At 42.8% G+C, this 22,583-nt stretch overlaps 1 protein-coding gene and 1 long non-coding RNA gene across 5 annotated transcripts in view; both read left to right on the forward strand.

Moving 5' to 3' along the window:
• Nucleotides 1-22,583, forward strand: part of LOC135375679 (spatacsin-like) — a 504,414-nt gene that overhangs the window by 166,690 nt on the left and 315,141 nt on the right. For 2 of the 3 annotated variants that reach the window (XM_064608337.1, XM_064608339.1), the window contains 2 exons: nucleotides 814-992; nucleotides 7,978-8,105. In XM_064608337.1, the coding sequence (XP_064464407.1) occupies nucleotides 814-992; nucleotides 7,978-8,105 (307 nt within the window). The remainder of the gene's footprint in view (nucleotides 1-813; nucleotides 993-7,977; nucleotides 8,106-22,583) is intronic. The other variant, XM_064608338.1, reaches the window with a different exon arrangement.
• Nucleotides 2,379-4,340, forward strand: LOC135375669 (uncharacterized). 2 transcript variants are annotated; one of them, XR_010417330.1, is made up of 6 exons: nucleotides 2,379-2,844; nucleotides 3,016-3,106; nucleotides 3,242-3,325; nucleotides 3,524-3,553; nucleotides 3,654-3,708; nucleotides 3,770-4,340. It is a non-coding gene; the product is annotated as an uncharacterized LOC135375669 (long non-coding RNA). The 2 variants fall into 2 exon arrangements; XR_010417329.1 differs by having other exon boundaries at nucleotides 3,524-3,708.

A 22,583-nucleotide genomic window follows, 5' to 3' on the forward strand; every position in this document is an offset into this window, starting at 1 on the left:
CTAGAAAAATCGCTGCATGCGGGTCGGACTTCAGGCGCGTCTTCCTATCATCTGTAACAAGAGTTAGTGCAGTTTCAAATGACTGCAATTCTTGTCCTTGTTGGCACTTTTAACATAGGGTTGCACAGCGCCGGAGTTGGAGAATCTATGTCGAAATATCGTCACGTCTGACTCCTCGATTAGTCGGGATTGCAGGCAACGATATTTCTATTAAATATAGTTGACTTCCACGAATCGAAACCGGAAAAACACACGTTCGAGACGTGGGCTTTGGCTGTGCATGCAGTGGCACTGTAAACAGCGGGGTTCAGCTCAGCGCCAACAACATTTAAATATGTAGCCGGAATTTCACCGAGCTGGAGGCCTAACACGAATGTTGACAGTTGGTTGGCAATCCACTAAAGCCGCGACTGTGATGATGCATGCGTACCGCGTTTTCACGTTTGGCTTAGGCTGATCTTAAAATGGCGGCTGCACACAACCGCGTACTAGCTTCGGTTTCGGTTACCGAACGTGTAGCGACTGCGACAGATTCGCAGACGAGCGTACCTCGAAATCTGCACACGTCGCTTTGTAGCTGTTCTGCTATACATGTTCGTCTCTGTTACCACAACGTACAACTTCTAGCATGCAGCACGCAACAGCGTTCAAAAAAGCTGCAATGATATTCGAAAGAAAAAAAAGAAAAAGATCGAATATTCGACATTTCGAATATTCGCACATATCTACCTAAAACACAGGGCTGTGAGTGTAAGTGTGTTTGCACCTTCATTTTGCTTCACAGATAATGTTACTTCAGCATAACTTTTTCAGGGTCTGCCTCCACGGGACGAGATGAACCGCCTGCTTCTTTGGTGTCGCAGTGCACATCTTCGTTCTTTGCTATCCAAAGCTCTTGGGGATGACGAGGTTCCCAAGCCCGTGTATCAGCGTCTTGCAAAGCTGGAAGAAGCTCATCTGTGCCACGAGATCCAGATACAAGATGGAACAAAGTAAGATATGTTAAGGTTTGGTATGTAGAAGTGGAACAATCATACATTGGTGTTATTACCTGCCATGCTTTTAGAACTGACCGGCACACGTACCTTGAACGAATGATGGTGCAGTGATTTGGCAACAAGCATTCTAATATGCGGAGCCTGATGTTAAAGTGCCACGCAGGTGCAGGAGCAACATGTTAGTTTCCACATCACTAACAAATCTGTATCTTATAAAGTTGATGGGTTGAAATCCAGCGAACCGGTAGGGAAGTACGAAGGGAGTTGCCTCAGGGCATGAGCCGCAGATATTTCGAACAGAGACTTTCTTCTCCTCTGCACCATCCTCATCATTATCATGGTATTTAAAGGGTTAGGTATGACGTGTTAAAGGCAGTTGGGTAGTAACTTAGTTACAAAAAAATTTAAATATTGACTGTAACTAGTTACTGGAACGGGAAATGTAACTTTTAACTGTAACTATAGGTACTTTTCTGGGTAACAAGTTACAGTAACTAGTTACTGCTTTTCGAAATCGCAGATTTTCAATTTCGGAGCCACCTCGCATCACACTCCATTTGTCTTCTCTTTCCCTTTTTCTCTTTTTAGCGACCTTTTGACCGCCTCTGCGGTTATGCTGTAGTTCTTTACTCTTAAAACAATAAGGACTGCCATCTTTGAAGAATATAAACGTGGCACAACTTAGGCTGCAACTGAAAAGAAACATGTGTCATATGACCGCCTTGAGTTTCTACACGCGAAAGAAACAACGAAAATCAGGACGGGACAAACAAGAACTGTACAGGGGCCGAGGTATTCGAGAGGTAGAAAGAAGGCAGCCGCAGCACCCTAGCTGCCCTGAATGATTTCCCAATTATAAGAAGAATATTCGTTAAATATAATACCGGCATTGAGCCCCAAGTTGAGCGGAGGGGGGGATAGACATTTATTAAAAGAAAATCTGAAGTGGATCCATTTGCATGCCAAAGTGGTTTAAAGTGGAACAAATTGTTTCCGGTTTAGAGTGAAGTGGTTCCACTTGATTGCCAAGTGGTTTCCAACTGGCTTTACCCAGTCTCCAGTTGAACTGGATCTGCCTGCCATCTGGTTCCACTTGACTGCCAAATGGTTTCCAACTGGTATCATTCAGGCTCCAGTTGAACTGGATGTGCTTCCATCTGGTTCCACTTGACTGCCAAGTGGTTTCCAACTGGTATCATTCAGGCTCCAGTTTAACTGGGTGTGCCTACCATCTAGTTCTAGAGTGCGAAGTGGATGTTGTATTCCACTTCGCTGGCAAGTGAACTTATCCCTGCTGGTCCACTGTAATGTTGACACCTGCCCTAGAAATATTTGCAAACCTTCATCGGGGTGAATTGAAAACGCTCTGCATTCCTTTCAGGTGCATACAGCAGATACGTGCACCGGGTCCATCGGGCGTTTTCGCAACATAAATGATAATCTCCATTTACATTCTATAATATATCAATTGTTTATGGCCCTACCGCAATTCGCCCGAGTCACTTTTTGTCGGTAAATATACCAGAAACATTCTCGCAGAGTACCGAAATCGAACTTTTGCGTAATTTTCACTTTAGTTTGAAACCGAAACTTTAACGGCCTCGTTGTCGACAAGTGGAGCAGACTGAGCGCCATCTGCATCAGTACGTGTTTTGAAATGTCGCGAGCGGTAGGTGGGTGGTAGCAGTTCCCGTCTTTCAACTCTTCAAGACGGGCAAAAAACGTGAATGTCTTTGAATCTCTACAGTCAAGTGCTGCATTTTGCATAGTTTCTTTGTCTCTACAAATTCTGCACCACCTAAATCACGAAAAACTACGAGCGACGCATGTGACTGCAATTACGATGGTGAGTAGTTTGATTTGATATTTATGCACGTTTATCTGAATGTGTAGATCAACTCACTGTTATATATATACTGTTATTTAAAATAGCGTAAGTGCACGCTAGCTAGTGGGGGAACTCCAAGAGCCCCTGCGCATGCTTGTAACTGACTTTGTTATGTGTCTTGTCTTTTAGCTGGCAGTTCGTCATAAAAATGGACGACGCTTGCAAGATACTATGAATCGTGCGGAATAAAGGCCAGCGCGACTGAAGTGAGAAACGCTGCGTGAGTGTTGCAGCAAAACATTTACAATTTTATGCATGGCATTAGGTGTACTTTTGCAACATGTTTTTCCACGGGTTTTTTTCAATGAAACTGAATTATTATTATTGTTGTTGTTGTCTTTATTTACTCATGCAGAAATACATGAATACTGGGGGCCTGGCAAAAATCAGCAAAGCTGCTACACAGTTCCCACAGAATTCCCAGTTCACTCACAATTGGGTATGGACAGAAGCACTTTTTACTGGCTATCAGGCGGGTATAATGTTGTGAAGTGCACAAAATAGGATTGTAGATACTAAAGTAAGAATGTGGGGAACTTGGAGTTGACTATTCATCCCGAAGGAGTAACAGAGGACACGGACGACAAGTGAAAAAGCAGCAGTCCTATTCAATCATTGTTTCTGTCTTGTGTTGCAGCTTTGGGATGGACAGGATTGCTGACAGTTGGTGAGTCTAAGTCATCTTCAGGTGAAGTAGCATTGATGTCTATTAGTACCAATTCGTGACATGTATTTTTTTGAGATGCCAAAAAATCTGTTCAGGGCAGTCTACAGAATGCAAAAAAGAACGCCGCCGAAGCCCATGGGGCACCAAGAACTGATGTAAAGTCGTCCATATTTTATATGCTCGCGGTATATTTATGTTTGTTCATGTTGCATCTAGGTGGGAAGAAAAAGACACCACGACAGCGAAGACTTCTCCGAGTCAGACGTTTCGGACTCTGAATGTATTGTGTCAGCTGCTGAAGTAAAGAAGGCTAATGAACAGGCCACATACTGGCAGCAGCATTGTGGAAAGAAAGAGGAGGAAATATCACATCTTCCTTCCTGGCTTCTGTACATATTCCAGGCTAGCAGCACAGGCTGGCTCTCCTGCAGAGCCGCAACAGCAGTTCAGAATAGAAACCGATGCTGAAACCTGGCTCGGCTTCAATAAACTACTTGCAAGTGGGTTCCGAAGGAACCTCGGAATCGATTCCTGGTTCCATAACCGCCTTGCAAGTGGATCCATTTGAAAATGGAAACGTGTTTCCAGCTGGAAAGCAATTCCTAGCTGGAATTCATTCCTAGCTGGAAATACATTCCAAGCTAGCAATCAATTCCTGGTTCCATAACCGACTTGCAAGCGGATCCACTTAGGGAATTTTTTCACCTGGGAGGTGGGCCGGGATATTTTCGCAATTAAGACAACAAAACTCAGTTATGCGAACTTCGAGCAGCAGCTGCTCCTTAAGTGCAATATGTACAGATAATATGTGTAATAAAAATAATTCTGCGATGAAAGTTGATACGTCATCTTCAGTACTAAATTTTCTGAAAGTAACTGTAATTTGTAACTGTAACTTAACTAGTTATTATTTTCGCGATGTAACTGTAGCAATAACTTGACAACTTTTTTGCTCAGGGAATTGAAACTGTAACTAGTTACTTTTCAGAGTAACTTTCCTCAAGACTGGTTAAAGGTTCATGCGAATTGTGGGTCAACAGCGCGGAGGGAAGGAAGAGTCCGTACAGGCTTTTACGGCCCAAGTGAATGGCCGCATTGTTAGAGTGTGGAGGGGATTACGTGAATGAAGTGATCTTGGCTCCAGACTTGGTACAGAAATGGGAGGCTCACGAACAAGGGGACGAAACGGGACAACGCGAGCATTCCGAAAGATAAGGAGGTTAGTGGTTACGTGGGGAAAATTCCAGAGCGAGCAAAGGGTTTTTTTTTTGTTGTAAGATATATATTCGTAATACAAAGTTGTGCATTGCAACAAAGAAAGTAAAAAGGGGATAGAAGAAGAAAAAAGTCTCTGCGTATTTTATTTGTGAAGTGTTTCTAGGCTGCCTTGTGATTTGTTGATACCGAACGGGTGAATGGCGTTGCACTAGTATGTGAGATAAGGCTCCCTATGACGTCTGTCACGTGTGGATCTGAACCCGGTTTCTAGAATATATACGGCAGTTTCCTGGAGAGCAGCCATTTTGCTTGACGTCACCTGGTTGCCATTACAGCACTGGTGAGGCGTCATGACCGCGCCCAGTTATATGCGCTGCAACCATTACGGCAGTGTGGGGGCGTCATAGCCGCGCCCACTGACATGAGCCGCAACCAATACCGCAGTTCCCTCGAGAGGAGCTATTTTGCCTGACGTCACCCGGTCGCCATTACAGCGGTGTGGGTGCGTCATGGCCGCGCCCGATGATATTGCGCCGAAACCAACGTATAGTCTAACGTTGTCAAAATTGTGACTAGGAACGTTAATGTGTTCGGCAACTGGTTTGGGAAGTTTGATGGAGGTGTCGGTTCTGTGTCGGGTAAGGCGGTTGTTCATTTATTGGCCGGTTTCACCAATGTATTGCATAAGACAGTGGCTGCATTCGATGCAGTATATGACAGAGCTTGTGCATGTGAATGCGTGGTTAACGGAGTGGGTGTAATTGCTCGTAGTACTTTTGATGGAGTTAGTGTGTTGAACGTGCTTGCATGTTTTGTAGCGCGGGAGGTTGCAGGGGCGTGTTCCATTGTACTGGGTGTTCATTTTGCTGATTTCGGCGTGGACCAAGGAGTCTGCTAGGTTTTTTTGCGCTTCGCTATGTCACCTGTATTGAATGGCTGAATATATTCTGTCATATAGTCGGTCATTGCTTTGGAGGAGGGGCTCGTGTTTCCGTAGAATGGCTTTGAATGTTTCCAAGTGCGTCCGAATATCTTGTGATGAAGCTTATTTGGCTTGTGTCAGGATCTTTTCGATGTTCGAGTGTGAGTGCGTTGCGCCGGAATTTGGTTAGAAGGGAGCCTGGGTAGTCTCTTTGGGTAAGCATGCTGCAGAGTTCGTCAAGCTTCTCAGCATAATATGTGTCATTTGAACAAATTCTGCGTAGTCTTACACGTTGCCCATAGGAATTCCAGCCTTACAGTGGCGCAGAAGAAGAGCAGTCTCTCTTAGAAATATCGGTTGCTCTCGTCCTGAGACAGCATTCTTCGTGCATCCTATAAAGAACTGTCTGATCATGTCTTTGGAAATCTGGCTGCATGCTTCTTTTACACAAAGTTCGACTGTAAAGTACGAAGCGCAGCGACGCTTTCCGGACCTTGTGAACTCAGTTTCGCCGTCACGCAACCACTTTGTCTGCAATTCTTTCATTGCCGTCTTGAAAATTCTGTTCCACATAAGATGAGCGGGCTAAAGCAGAGGAGACAGTTTGCCAGGAATAATGGGCAACGACATATATTGTAGTGCTGCTTGAACCTTGGTTTCATCACAGTTTTCAACTGCGACTGAGCACCGTCCATAACAAGGTCTGAAAAAAGCATTTGGCACTTTCCGTTTGTAACAGTTCATGAGTTCCGCCGTCATACTGTGTTTCGTTGCCACAGGAACAACGACATCTTTGGGGAAGTCGAATTTTTGGCACATTTTTAATCCCTTGAATATTATGATAGCTTTCAACTTCGTGCCGTCAGCCAAGACAGACAGGACAACAGTATACCTTAACACCCCTTTCCTGGTGGTTCTGCATATGACATGCTTGACACCTTTCAAATCATATGTCTTGTAGCAAATCGTGGTAGCTGAAAAAGGACTGGCACAGCGTATCAGCATTTTCAGGCATCTTTTGCCTCACACTGGTGACTTTCCTGTTCACTATGTTGTATCTATGTACAAGACATCCCAGCGACTCGTTGCTGGCTTTGAAATATGTTACACTAGAGCTCTCTGTCAAAAGTTGCTCGGCCCAGGACTTGATGCGTGATGCTGACACAGGCATACCTTGTGCGCTCCTCAGATATCCAGGCGGTAAGCTTTTCCTCCGAGGCAGGGTACTTTGATACTTTCTCTGTAGTCTCCTTCTGCGTGGAAGGCACATTTCTCCTCTTTCAGGTGGGAATTTCCTTCCCAGTCTTGCAAGCGTTGAGCTTCTCTTGCTGCTTCATTCAGCCCTGGACGTACAGGTGAGGAATCTAGTAGAAACGTGCTGTGGCTCTGCTGTTTCCACAAAGTTCCAAAAGCCTTTCAAGCACTTCCAATTTAAAGGCTAAGGTGTAGCTTCGCATGTGCCTGCAAACAGCACTTGTTCCTGCTTCCATACTGCCAAGTTGTGGGATGCTGCAAAGTCCCCACCTACCAAACTCCCGAAACGAGTTACAAGCTGGTTCAGTTGCAACTTTTTGATGACGTGGACAGGAATAGGACTTTCTTCCACTGACCCTTCTGGGGTTGTCGTTGGAGCATGGATAATGCCTAGGAACCGTTGTCTCTGAGAACACTGTACTGTTGTTTTTAGTACTGTCCAGCATGCCGGGGTATGCGGGTTTTTCTGGCATGCTGGTTGACCTCGGTTTATCTGTAAAGTAACTGTAACTAGTAACTGTAACATAGCTCCCGGCATGTCAGGAAATGTGTGGTAATATGGTATTTTTATATTATGGCATGGACACAATAAAGGGCCCATGTTATTGACGACGTACAGCGACTAGGTATGTCGGTTTTCCTATTTAGCTAATTGAAGATGCTGTTGAAGCTACTTGTGAAACTACCTACCCAAAGAGTGTTGTATCCCATTGCCAGGAAAGGCAAAATATAAAGGTTGACAGACATAGACCTTCTAACTTTAAAGCACTACAGGGACAAGACAGAGCACACAACTGACACACAACACATAGGCGCTACTTCCAACAAGGTTTATTGAGAAGTACACGAACTGCTTAAATGCTAACTGGAGTCACCCCTCCGTGGGCCCTGCCCTGCCATCTCTCGGCACTCTTAGATATGATAGTTCTTTATCAGACAACAGGAACAGCGCTTTAAAGTTATGATCTTGTGTCAACAAGCCCAGCTCACCTCGTTGCTCAAATATATTTCCTTTTTTTTTTTTTTGCAGCAGCAGCGAAGCAGTGATAGAAGCAGCCAGGGCTGGTTACAGTCGTCTTGCCCCAGGTTGGCTGCTGGACTGGACTACAGAAGTAGATGACCGCATTCTTGCAGATGCACTTCAGGGAAGGCCCTATGGTGAGGACACACTGACAAGGGTTGTAGGCCCTAATGATATCAATTTCCAAGAATGTGCAGATGTGTCTCCCACATCACACACTGTAGCAAATGGAACGTGGTTAGACATTCTATAAGCAGCAGGACATGATTGTTTAAGTTTCATACTTATAGGATGTAGTGATACATTTGCACCCTGTTTGAATTATGTTGTCGAACCTTGATATCACGAAACTCACGGGGGCTGCAATTTCTGTCGTTCTATTGAACACTTCGTTGTATTGAATTGGAGGTCACGAATCGCGACCTCCGCGAGGGCGCGCGCTGTACATCAGTGTCGATAGCTCGCGCAACGATGCCGAAACGTTTTTCGTTAAAAATGACAACTACAAATACAATGCCAAAGTGCACGTACGACATTTTATTCCTGCGTGAAATAGCCGGCTATTCGCGTTCACGTCGTCCGTAGGAGATGCTGTGCCACACATTGTTTGTACGGCACCAAATCCTCCGCAAATTTCTGCATACTGTGTTGCGATCCCGGCAACCATCTAGGTACGTCTATGGTACTGCGTGTTCCGTAAGGCTCTCAGTTGCCACGACATGTTTGTCCCCGTCAAGGAAACCGTCTAGGCTGATTTCGTCACGTATGTCGCCACGCGAACGAAATGTTCCCACTTTTTAAAACTGTATTTGAGTTATTGGTTAACACCTGTACATTTCCTGACATATGAAACATGCTGTCATTGTCCCAGTGTTCAAGAGTGGTGATGTTGTGATAAAAATACTGTCATTCTGACACAAGATGGTCTGACATTGTTAGGTAAACACGACGGGTAAAGTGGACTGTCCACCATTACTTGGCTTGAAGTCACTGGTGGCAATTCTCACTGGTTATTCGCGTTTGTTGTGCATGTGTCTGTAATATTTTGCACGACACTGCCAGCCCATCTGTTTTAGTTCATACACGTAGGTCAGAATGGCGCTTTAGATGCACGGAAACATACCACGCTTCGGACCCCGGAACACAAGGTGGATCTTCTTTGCAGACACAAGGCTCTCTTTCTGTTTTCTGCAGTGGCGCACCTGTGCATCATATGGTTCTCTTCTACGCCTCTTCATTCTGTACTTAATTCCTGTCGCGCAGGCGCTGGCTAGGTTGCCTCATATTGCATAACACGTGCCGGCCGTGCCATTAAAGGAGCAGTCTAGAGGCACATAACTTTGTTTCTGTTTTTGGTCGGTATGGAATATTAGGCGGCCGAAAACAGTTTTCCCACAGTTTGTGCAACCGTAGCGAAATTGGGACGCCTGCAATCTACCACCGAATCCCCACTGCGCGAAACACCCTCCTTCGCCTTCACGATAGCCACGTAATGAGCGCCGCCACGCGGTAGGGACGCTCCTCATTGGATTTGGGGTAGCATGATCGAGGTGAGCAACACCGCGCAGGTCAGAGCGTCTGCTATCGCTTCGGAGACGCCAGGCGTTCTCCGGCTGCGTGATGTCCGAAACGGAGGATTTGAAGGCTGTCAACGACACGACCTCGATTTTTTTGAACCGCTGACACCACGGGAAGAACGAGTGGTGCTGCCCGAAATTAACTGTGTGTTGTACATCGATACCCCAGTGCTTCCCGACAGTGTGCGGCTTCTCTGACAGTTTTCACCGCACAGTTGGTTCAGTGGCTAACAGGTAGCGCCACAGTACCAAACCTATATAAGTATAAACCTCTACCGGAGAAACGTTATCATTACGTTGGTAAACAGACTGAAACCGAAACAGATCGAAAGGGAAGGGATGGGTTCCACGAATGTTCGCTTCTTCGCTGCTTCCTATTGAAAGACAAGTAGAACCGAAGGTCGCGTCCCATTCAGGGAGCATAGTAATCTCCTCAAAACCGTGGGTTACGAGCACGACCTTCTTCGCAGCTAGCTTCGAGCATAGTTCAACTCTACAAAACTAATGGCGCTGTCAAATCCTATGACGTCATTTGTTTACAAACAGGGACAGGTCTATTGCGCCGCGGTCAAACAACTTTGGACAAAAATATTTCGTAGGAATGCTTTTTACATACTGCTTTACAAGCTGGCAGCAGTTTTTGGCGATGTCAGATACCAATGCTCCTTTAAAGTCTGGGAGTATTCCATATGCATGTTGAACAAAATATCAAAATTTCGGCGCTCAAATTAGGGGTCTATTCTCTACGCCAGCGCGTTCAAAAACAAGTAAATATTGCATACGGATTGCAGCTGGGTACAAACGAAACAAAATTGACCATGCTAACCTGAAAGAATGCCTATGTGGCACACACATACCATGATAGCATTGGAAGAGTATGTGTCATATACGTGATATTGGTGTGTTGTGGGACTCCACTGTGAGGATGGATAAACACACAACAAATATTATTGCATCAGCCACGCGCTTACTTGACGTAATTATTCGTATCGCCAAACTTTGAGTTCTAGCTGTGCTGATCCGTTCACATTACATACGTACTACGAAATCCAGAACGATCTCTAAAGAGTGTCCTACGTAAACGCTGTAATGTTAGCGAACTACCAACTTGTGCTTATTCAAACAACTGCATTGGTAGGTATGTCTTGACTCAACCAGGCTTTTGCAAGACACATTTTTACACAATGCAAAGTACCGTATTCACTCAATTCTAGACCGCCCTCGAATCTGAGCCGATCCCACCGAAAATCTTTTCACGAAAAAAAGAAAGAGAATGGATTCAAGTGCAGGCTGAGTGTAACCGACCAATTCTGGAACAACTAGGCTCAGTACGACAGGAGTCCAAGATGAGAGGCGAGTCTCTGCACAGGAGGGTCACCCGGACGACGCTGCCACACAAGCTTCACCCAATCTTCTACCATGGCACTGGTCATCAATCCATTTTCTTGAGCACGATGACGTTTCTTGGGAGAACTTCGCTGGCAGGGGGAGTATTCCGCTTGAAAATGATATACGGCGGTCGGTAATTTGCGTCCGTCAGCTGTGCAGCACAACATCACTGTCGAAGGCCGTTCTCCGTAACCAGCTGTCCGCAGCTTGACCTCCCTGTGGCCCTTTTCATTGATGGTGCACGCAATCGACGAAATGTCGAAATAAACGAAAGTTTGATCTGCATTGCCGACGTGTCCAAGAAAATATCCATTTTCTTTCCTCTTCTTGATGACGAACCTTTGAAACTGCATGGACTAACTTCTCCTCGAAGTCTGACGTCAGTTTGTGACAAACCGATGTGCGTCGTCGCAAAGCGAATCTGAAGCGCTTCATGAATCACTGGAGCCAACCTCTGCTGGCCTTAAACACAGTCCTGGGCACACCTTGTGCTTTGACTTATGCTTTTTTACCTCATGGTTTTTTGTTGACTGCTCTTCATTACATGATTTATATAATTGTTTCTGAAAAACAAAGCATATATGCAGTGCGGCAAAATAAGACTGCGATAACAAGAATAATATCCGATTATCAGTTGCCGCCGAGCGTTTTTGTAGTACGTCAACGATGGAACAGCAGCAGACATTCCCCGTCGGTCGACATGGCAATGCAACTACCGCACGTACACACACGTACACGCCCGTCCCCACGAATTGCAACGTCCCGATGGCATCGCTGAAGACCTTCCTGGTGCGACAGCACAGTACACAGTACCAATATGTGGTATTGGTACCACACTAGGAAAAGGCACAGGACACACTCGCTGCTCATAAAAGTCAAAGTAGCAGAAAGGAAGCATTGATGGCGCTATTGTGTCGACACCTGTTAGCCATAGAACCAACTGTGCGGTGAAAACGGTTAGCTAGGCTGCACGCTGTCGGGAAGCGCTGGGGTATCTCTGTACATCACACAGTTAGATTCGAGTTGCACCACTCACTCGAGTTGCACGTCACATAGTGACGTGCGTGGCGGCGCTCACCACGTGTCTATCGTGAAGGCGAAGGAGGGTGTTTCGCGCACGGGAGATTCCGGGGGCTATTGCAGGCGTCTCAATTTCGCTACGGTTGTACTAATTGTGGGAAAACTGTTTTCGGGTGCCTAACATTCCATGCTGACCAAAAACAGAAACCAAGTTGTGTGCCTCTAGACAGCTCCTTTAAAACCCCAATGAAACCACAATATCCCACCCGTCGTAAACCAAAATTGCGAATAGATGCGGCCGTTACCTTCTGATTCGCAACAGAGGGCATTATTTCCTTGTGAGTGCTGGCCGAAGTAATACAAGTGAATATTGTAGCAGGCAGTGACAAGGACACGTTCCTCATGGCACTGAACTTGAAGAAAGCCGCACAAAGTATCAGCCGAATTCTCCAGAATACCGTCAAAATATTTAATTTTCTCCGCGTTCCCTCCCCAAGCTCGTCCCGGTCGCATGCGCTCAGCGTAGGGAGCAGGTAAGAAGGAGTCAAGGATGGAGGGATAGCGTTTTGACGCGGTTTTCCCAGGACTACCGTGTTTCTCTGTTTAATTTTGCTGCTACCACAACAGTGTTCTTTTTTAGCACTGAACAAGCATCGAAACATAGGGCGAATCAAGGATGAAATCGATGGACAAGCATCGTATAAAAGGATGATTTTCGCGTTGCGATGGTGCCAAATATGAACATGCAGGTGCATGGGTGCCCATTCGTTTTGTGTGTGTGTGTGTGTGTGTGTGTTTTTCTACACCAATAAGTGTCTAAAGAAGGTACTTTCTCCCAATAAGTGCCATCTAATTGAGAACATATCTCCCTTCCAAGACATGTTCCTCAATCACGTTAGTAAAATTTAGAGTAGATTTACACGTAACGTGAGTTAGTCTATTTGTGTGGCGACACGCAGCACGTGCCGCAGGGTAGGACTGCGGATAATTTCGAACTCCTGGGGTTCTTTTGACGTGCGCCGGAAATCTCTGACACATGGTGCTGCAAGCAACGTTTATCTCCCCGACATTGCTACCGTCCTCGGCCAGGATCGAACCTGCGATCTTGAGCTCAATCACATAGAGGAGGTAGGAGAATATTTCACATTTTTAGTAAGAGTTTTAATAATTCAGGGCTTTATCCCGTGAGAGAACTGATCATGAGTGACGCCACAGTGGTCGGGCAGCTGGTCGAGCAATTTGTTCCCTTCCACCAATTGTCACCATCCTCGGCAGGGTTTGAACCCGCGATCTTGGGATCAGTAGGCGGACACGCTAGCAACTGAGCTACCGAGGGCGGCTCGTTTTTATGGCACCAGCCTTTGCACGGTAGGGTACCTAGACCACTGAATAGAAAATTTTATTGTACTGAACCTGCACCGGTAGGGCGTGCAACTCTGCAATACCCGAGGTCAACTAACATCATACGTTGACCAGCATTAGAATTGAGCGATTTTTTTTTGTGTGTGTGGCGCATGGTCACTTGTGCATTAGTAGTAAAGATACGGTGAGAAACTACGACAGGTCCACTCAGCAACCTGGACCCCTGAGCCCTGCGCGTATTTTCCCCGCGCAGCGCGTGTGCGGAGGGTTGCCCACGTGCTTATCGGCGGGGGGAGGGCTGCGTGCGCGCTTACCCTCTCACATTTTCCAGTGTGGGCCAACTTCTTTCGTCATTTTTCAATCTGTGCCGACTTCAATCGCAATTTTTTTCCAGCTCTACAACAGGTGTGCAGTAGGCTGTTTACATGCAAAGGACAGCCATACATAAAAGTGCAAGTGAAAATATATTAAAGTCATTAGTGTCTGAAATTATGTTATGACTCTGTGTGGAGGAGAAAAACCCAGCCAAAAAATCTGGTGCAGAAGAAACACAATACACGTAACAAAGAATATACTTATTAGAGGTACGATACAATAACATTGAATAGGTATCACAGATCAAACACAATATTTTTATTAACTGTAATCATACACACAAGTTTTCAATGAATCAGAAGGGATAGCACATTTAATCAAAGAAGATGTTCTTAATCAATACGATTACAATCAAAATTACAAGTTTTATTATAAAAAGTCTGAGATGTGAGAACCTGATAAATGTAAGTAATTTCGAGCACAAAAGCCAAGTTTAATATTCCAATATGACACAAATAATCAGTTTCTTATTAAGTGAATAGCGCAGACATAAGGAAATAATTCGAATCAGCACATAACATTAATAGAGAACCTAACTGACGTATTCTCCAACATGTAGGGAAATAATAGCTACACAATACCATATCAAAACGAGAAACGGACACCACATTTAATCAAAGAAGATATTCTTAATCAATATGATTACAAACAAAATTACAAGTTGTATTATAAAAAGTCTAATATTCCTATACGTGAGAACCATCAGTGCAGCCGTGGGAAGTTCTGATAGTTGTATGTAATTAAATGTGAACAGCACAGACCCTGGAAGACCATGGGACACGAACACAATAGGAAATAAAATCTATACCACTACAAAGAAGTTATTGTTAATCAAAACAACAGAGGAGAATAATCTATCACTTTAACTATTATAAAACCATCCTCGTGACATAATCTAATCGAACACTATACAATTTTCATTCTAAGAGACACTACAAACCTTACTTTGTTTTATGAATTCAACACAGAAAATAGATATGCTAAAAATGAACTTCACCACATAGCACGCTCCTAGCCAACAACCAGCTCTGATGATACCAGCACTGATTTGTTGAAGACGGGTGCCGATAGATGTATGTAATTAATTGTGAACAGCACAGACCCTGGAAGACCATGGGACAAGAACGACACGAACACAAGAGGAAATAAAATCTATACCACTACAAATAATCTATCATTTTAAGTATCATAAAATCATCCTCGTGGCATAATCTAATCGAACACTATACAATTTTCATTCTAAGAGACACTACAAGCTTTACTTTGTTTTATGAATCCAACACAGAAAATAGATGTGTTAAAAATGAACTTCACCACATAGCACGCCCCTAGCCAACAACCAGATCTGATTATATCTGCCCTGATTTGTTGAAGGCGGGTGCCGATAGATGTATGGAATACCGCGGAACACACGAACACAAGAGGAAATAAAATCTATACCACTACAAAGAAGATATTCTTAATCAATGTGATTACAATCAAATTACAAGTTGTATTATAAAAAGTCTAATATTCCTACACGTGAGAACCATCATTGCAATAGCGTGAATATCTGTCATAACATTTTCGAGCGCAATTCCAACATTACACAACTTTTAATTTCTTATTAAGTGAACAGCATAGACGTAAGGAAATAACGAGAAACAACACAATCAACAGCTACAATTAATAGAGAGCCAAACCTGCGCACCATCCAACACATAGGGAAATAATAGCAAATCAATCTATCAAAAGGAGAAATATTACAATATAGCACAGACTTAGCGCTGAAGAACAGGGGAACGCTCTAAGCGGCGACATGTAAATAACAACAGAGGAGAATAATCTATCATTGAACCATCATAAAATCGACCAAGATACAATTTTCATTCTAACAAACACTACGAACCTTGATGGAGGTATCCAAGACATAGAAAATATGCACTGTTTTCATCTCGGTTTTCACTCTTTTCCTCAAAGCCGGGAGACTTTATGTCTCTATCTATATGACCAAGCTCCCATGCTTTATCACTCAAAGGGTTGGGGGTTATATCCCTTCGTCCAGCAAACAGGACGTTCTAGAGGTCAGATAAGATAGTTCAAAGGCGATATATTTTATTGTGCAGCGCAAATAGATGTCGGTATTATTCGCGGGGATCACTATCTTTTCGTATCCTTTCCTTGAAACGGAAATCTTTCGTCAAAGTGGTTGACAAGTCGACTAAGTTTGTACAGATGCGATATTGGTATTGAACATGTAGAGAAAGTCCAAATTATTAAATGGTAGCAACAATACTCAATCAAAAACGAGAAACAAATTTAATCACATCAATTTTTGTATTATCTTGCAACGGAAAGTTCTATATAGATGAACCACACAGAAAAATCAAATGTGAAACATAACTCAGAAATATGAGGCGTTCCCAACTCAGAGATTATTTTTACTTATCTCAATGGAGTGAACAATTGAAAGAAATATGACACAATTAATACATCATGCATAAATAATGTCGAACTCATAGAGTATCTGTCGAACCTGAAACAAAACAACAATTAATTCAGACAAATCATTTCTAAGCAAGCAGCGTGAATACACCGTAGAATCTGTACAGAAACTTGTCAGAAACTTCGGAATTCATGAATCAAGACAACAAACGAAAACTTTGGAATAGAATTGTAATTTATCGGAATATACAAGCATATAATTGAAATAATAATTGTATTCTTTGTCAGTATTGTAATGTATTCTATACATCGCAACGAAAACAGCTTATGATTAGATTGAAGATTTCTAAGGAGACGAATATTCCACACTGTGTGTAAGAATTCTCATATGGAATGAGACCTGACCATCAAATAGGTTTCACCCGACTACACTCTGTACAAGTTCAACATCCCAAGGATAGAATCCCTTTTTAGGATCCCTTTTTTTTTGTAATCAAAGATTGATGTATCATGCCTCAAATTTCAATGACCGATCCTTCTCTGACAATTCTATCCTTGGGATGTTGTACTTGTACAGAGTGTAGTCGGGTGAAACCTATTTGATGGTCAGGTCTCATTCCATATGAGAATTCTTACACACAGTGTGGAATATTCGTCTCCTTAGAAATCTTCAATCTAATCATAAGCTGTTTTCGCTGCGATGTATAGAATACATTACAATACTGACAAAGAATACAATTATTATTTCAATTATATGCTTGTATATTCCGATAAATTACAATTCTATTCCAAAGTTTTCGTTTGTTGTCTTGATTCATGAATTCCGAAGACATCAAGTAGTTTATGCTGATTATTGGGCGCTTGAATCCAGCGTTGATTAACGCAGGTGATATGTTGTCGCCGTGTTTGTATTGCTACAACAACTTTCACTTTGTCGCGATGAACTTGCACAGTCTCTTATTGATGTTTCCGTTCTCTGTATGAAGATTCTTGAATGGTGTACAAGAGAGTATTAGATGAAAATCGTCCGGTGGTCCACCGCAATTGATATGTTTGTTGAGTTTCAATAAGTGATGATACATCAGACCTTGCACGACAATATTGAACTTCTGTTAATTCGACATCACTGACTGGTAGAATAAAATAATTGCGTTGCCGTAGTAGTGGAACATATCACGTGATAAGATTTTATGTACTTTCCATCTCAGATATGTGTAATTTCAACAAATCCGTAATGAACCGTGCGATATAGACCGCTTGTATATGATAATTTGATCTGACTGCTTTCTTGATGAACGCAATGCGCATTGCAATGATTACAATTACATCTGGTCTAGTGTATTTCAACTCTTCATTAGCAAATCTCAAAAACTCTGCCATCAATCCCAGTGGCCCTTCTGTCGTTGATGTGCAGATGTTTTTATAAGTATTGTAGATTCGGCATATAAATTCTTGCATCTTCAGTTCTGTAGTTTGTACCATATCTCCGAATACGACCATGTCTAGGACGTATTGAAATGCAGCGATAATTGAATCGTTTCGCGGCTCTTCCTTTTCGAAGCAGTCTTTTATCACATCTTCCCACGACTTATGGTAGCGAGTACAAAATCTGTCCATCCTTCCAATGTAGAACAATTGTCTCTTCTGTTTTCAAGTGCGCGTCTACACTTAATTAAAAGCATATCTATGCTCATTTTATTGATTAAAATTTTTTAGAATGTTATTAATATCCACAAGCCATGAGAGTTATGGAAATTGATTTACAAAAAGATGTGATGAGCATGAAAAAAATGTGCGCTTTCAATGATTCTATGTACAAGGCCATACTAGAGCCCGTCCCTCCCTAACTTGATGTTGGTGTTGGGGAGTCGTCGGGTTTCATCACACTTTATCGCTTGAATCCACTAGTTGATCATGTTTATTCATTGAAAATGACAAGTTTCTGTACAGATTCTATGGTGTATTCACGCTGTTTGCTTAGAAATGATTTGTCTGAATTAATTGTTGTTTTGTTTCAGGTTCGACTGATACTCTATGAGTTCGACATTATGTATGCATGATGCGTGTCGTATTTCTTTCAATTGTTCACTCGATTGAGATAAGTAAAAATAGTCTCTGAGTTGGGACTCTTTTGTCTGAGTTGGCTCTTAGTCGACTTGTCAACCACTTTGACGAAAGATTTCCGTTTCAAGGAAAGGATACGAAAAGATAGTGATCCCCGCGAATAATATCGACATCTATTTGCGCTGCACAATAAAATATATCGCCTTTGAACTATCTTATCTGACCTCTAGAACGTCCTGTTTGCTGGAAGAAGGGATATAACCCCCAACCCTTTGAGTGATAAAGCATGGGAGCTTGGTCATATAGATAGAGACATAAAGTCTCCCGGCTTTGAGGAAAAGAGTGAAAACCGAGATGAAAACAGTGCATATTTTCTATGTCTTGGATACCTCCATCAAGGTTCGTAGTGTTTGTTAGAATGACAATTGTGTCTTGGTCGATTTTATGATGGTTCAATGATAGATTATTTTCCTCTGTTGTTTACATGTCGCCGCTTAGAGTGTTCCCCTGTTCTTCAGTGTTAAGTCTGTGCTATATTGTAATATTTCTCCTTCTGATAGATTGATTAGCTATTATTTCTCTATGTGTTGGATGGTGCGCAGGTTTGGCTCTCTATTAATTGTAGCCGTTGATTGTGCTGTTTCTCGTTATTTCCTTACGTCTATGCTGTTCACTTAATAACAAATTAAAAGTTGTGTAATGTTGGAATTGCGCTCGAAAATGTTATGACAGATATTCACGCTATTGCAATGATGGTTCTCACGTGTAGGAATATTAGACTTTTTATAATACAACTTGTAATTTGATTGTAATCATATTGATTAAGAATATCTTCTTTGTAGTGGTATAGATTTTATTTCCTCTTGTGTTCGTGTCGTTCTTGTCCCATGGTCTTCCAGGGTCTGTGCTGCTCACAATTAATTACATACATCTATCGGCACCCGTCTTCAACAAATCAGTGCAGGTATCATCAGAGCTGGTTGTTGGCTAGGAGCGTGCTATGTGGTGAAGTGCATTTTTAACATATCTATTTTCTGTATTGGATTCATAAAACAAAGTAAGGTTTGTAGTGTCTCTTAGAATGAAAATTGCATAGTGTTCGTTTAGATTATGTCACGAGGATGATTTTATAATAGTTAAAATGATAGATTATTCTCCTCTGTTGTTTTGATTAAGGATAACTTCTCTGTAGTGGTATAGATTTTATTTCCTCTTGTGTTCGTGTCCCATGGTCTTCCAGGGTCTGTGCTGTTCACATTTAATTACATACAACTAAAAGAACTTCCCGCTGTTGCACTGATGGTTCTCACGTATAGGAATATTAGACTTTTTATATTACAACTTGTAATTTTGTTTGTAATCATATTGATTAAGAATATCTTCTTTGATTAAATGTGGTGTCCGTTTCTCGTTTTGATATGGTATTGTGTAGCTATTATTTCCCTACATGTTGGAGAATACGTCAGTTAGGTTCTCTATTAATGTTATGTGCTGATTCGAATTATTTCCTTATGTCTGCGCTATTCACTTCATAAGGAACTGATTATTTGGGTCATATTGGAATATTAAACTTAGCTTTTGTGCTAGAAATTACTTACATCTATCAGCTTCTCACATCTCAGACTTTTTATAATAAAAGTTGTAATTTTGATTGTAATCGTATTGATTAAGAACATCTTCATTGATTAAATGTGCTATCCCTTCTGATTCGTTGAAAACTTGTGTATGATTACAGTTAATAAAAATATTGTGTGTGACCTGTGATACCTGTTCAATGCTATTGTATCGTACCTCTAATAAGTATATTCTTTGTTACGCGTATTGTGTTTCTTCTGCATCAGGTTTTTTGGCTGGGTTTTTCTCCTCCACACAGAGTCGATCATAACATAATTTCAGACACTAATGACTTTAATAAATATATTTTCACTTGTACTTTTGTGTATGGCTATCTTTTGCATGTAAACAGCCTACTGGACACCTGTTGTAGCTGAAAAAAAAATTGCGATTGAAGTCGGCACAGATTGAAAAATGACGAAATAAGTTGGCCCAGACTCAAAAATGTGAGAGGGTAAGCGCGCACGCAGCCCTCCCCCCGCCGATAAGCACGTGGACAACCCTCCGCACACGCGCCGCGCGGGGAAAAATACGCGCAGGGCTCAGGGCAGGGCCCAGGGGTCCAGGTTGCTGAGTGGACCTGTCGTAGTTTCTCACCGTATCTTTACTACTTGCATTACGATGCTTACGCTTTTTCTTCTTTTTCTAGAGTTTCACCGTTATCCCCACAGATCTGTGGAAGCGCTGTCGGTGTGAAAATGTGTCCATCCAATAGTTTTCGGTCTGTGGGAAAGGATTCTATCGTTTTACCGAACTTTTACTTTTTCGTTACGTAACAGAAGGTTAACCACTGTAACTTTACCGCACTTATTGCCATAGGGAGCCGCAGTATTTTCCCCGTTTTTCTTGGCCAAGACACCTGGGTTAAGCCTAATCGCACGATTCCTCCCCTGCGTTCTCCATTTTTACATGGATTTTGCAGAAACCACTGGAGCCAGGGGCGGATCCAGGATTTCTCTGAGGACGGGGTCCAGCCATGGGTAGCATGCTAGATACGCGATCTATAAGGTCGATTAAACACTATGTGAAGACAGAAATTGAGGGGAGGGTCTGGACATCCGGACTCCGCCTCTAGATCCGCCCCTGGCTGGAGCATTATTTAGTGGGGATATGCTAAAAGATGAGGGTATTTTCTGTGGGAAAACTATCATCTTGGAGGATAAGTGGGTCAGTACAGCAAAACTAAAACTCTTCTTGTCCCAGTCAGACATACGCTATTTTTTGACTCCTCTCGGAGGTTTTTCATGGCACTTTGCCCAGCGTATAGAGTGCTCATATTTAGATATCATTAAAGGTTACTAAGCTACAAGGTTATTACGTTTCACGCCATAAGTATATTTTATCGTTCAATCAAAATACTTCATTTTTCGAAAACGACACCTCTGTATTTGTGATACTCATGAACATGTTGCCAAGCTGCCTTATTTTATGAATATAATTCTTTGACTGAACCACTACTTCATTCATTTCTTAAGCCTCTCAGAAAGTGTTTCCTGACAACACGGTACTATGCACAGGAGATGTCACATTAACATATTTTGCCTCCGCCCATTTTCTTTCATGTTTGCGAAAACACTTCGTGGTCGCTGATCTTCCATTTTTGTGCGGAATATTTACGACTTGATGACTGATCACACGGTTGCCGCAGACTACGTATATGAGAGCCGATCGAAGACCTTGTCATGGTCATTGTGGTCATGCTTGCTACACACGATGTATGGTCGGATTATTATTCCCCAGAAATAAGAAAACAATCACATGGTGATGACAGATTTATGCCTTCTCCCAGTAAAATGTGAACGGAAAAGTGAGAACTTTGTTCCCAGACAGCGTCGCGGAGATCATGCGGTGGCACGCCGTTTTGAGTGACCCAGCGGCGGCGAGCACAAACTGACTGGCGGCTAGGCGGCGCGGCGCACACCTCTAATTTACGTGCTGTGAAGACGTTGCAATTGAAATGTTGATATATCGCGTTGACGTGCTGAACGCGCGGCGCTGAATGCTTTCCGTGTCGCCTGTTTCGCGCGCAGTTTACCGTTGACAACCTGCTGCATTTGGATTAGCGCACGGCACTCGGTATGTGCTCTAGGAATATCGAATATTTGAAAATATTCGAAAGCCACGAAGAAAATTCTTAAATATAATCGAATTCGAATATTCGTATTTCAAAAATTGAGTAAAATAAGTAAATAAATAAGTAAGTATGTATAAGTAAATAAGTAAAAAATGAGTAAAATGGGTAAATTGAGTGACCAGTCATATGCTTCCTCGATTTCGTTCTAAAATATTCGCCAGCTGTAAAAACAATGCATACAGAAAGCCGTACACGAGGAATACCGGTGAGGTGAAGACCAGTGTTGCTGGACTGCTTTTCCGCAGAGGAGCGCCTAACCACTCAAGGGAAATATTCCTCTTCTAATTATCTGTGCCATTTGGGGATGAGAAATTGTACTCACTGAAATATCATACGGTACGGATTGATGTCGCACTGTTACCTCAACACGTTTTTGGTGCGGAGTCTCCCTTTAAGTAGGTCGTGGTTCTGAGGCTGGAATACACAGGAAAGGACAACACACAAATCCTCCAGTACCTAAGAACAATGAATGAAGGAAGTCACTGAAAAGGCTAGCCGCCTGCAGGACTCGGACTCACATCTTGTGGATCTCGAACCCATCTGGGTTCGAGTCTTGCAGCTGGCTAACCTTTTCAGTGACTTCCTTCTTTCGTTAAAATGGCGATTTGCGTATTGACCTTTTTCAACCGTCTCAATGTCGGGGCCGCAGAGGTCCC

Source organism: Ornithodoros turicata, unplaced genomic scaffold (genome assembly GCF_037126465.1).
Source record: "Ornithodoros turicata isolate Travis unplaced genomic scaffold, ASM3712646v1 ctg00000915.1, whole genome shotgun sequence".
NCBI classification, from domain to species: Eukaryota; Metazoa; Arthropoda; class Arachnida; order Ixodida; family Argasidae; genus Ornithodoros; species Ornithodoros turicata.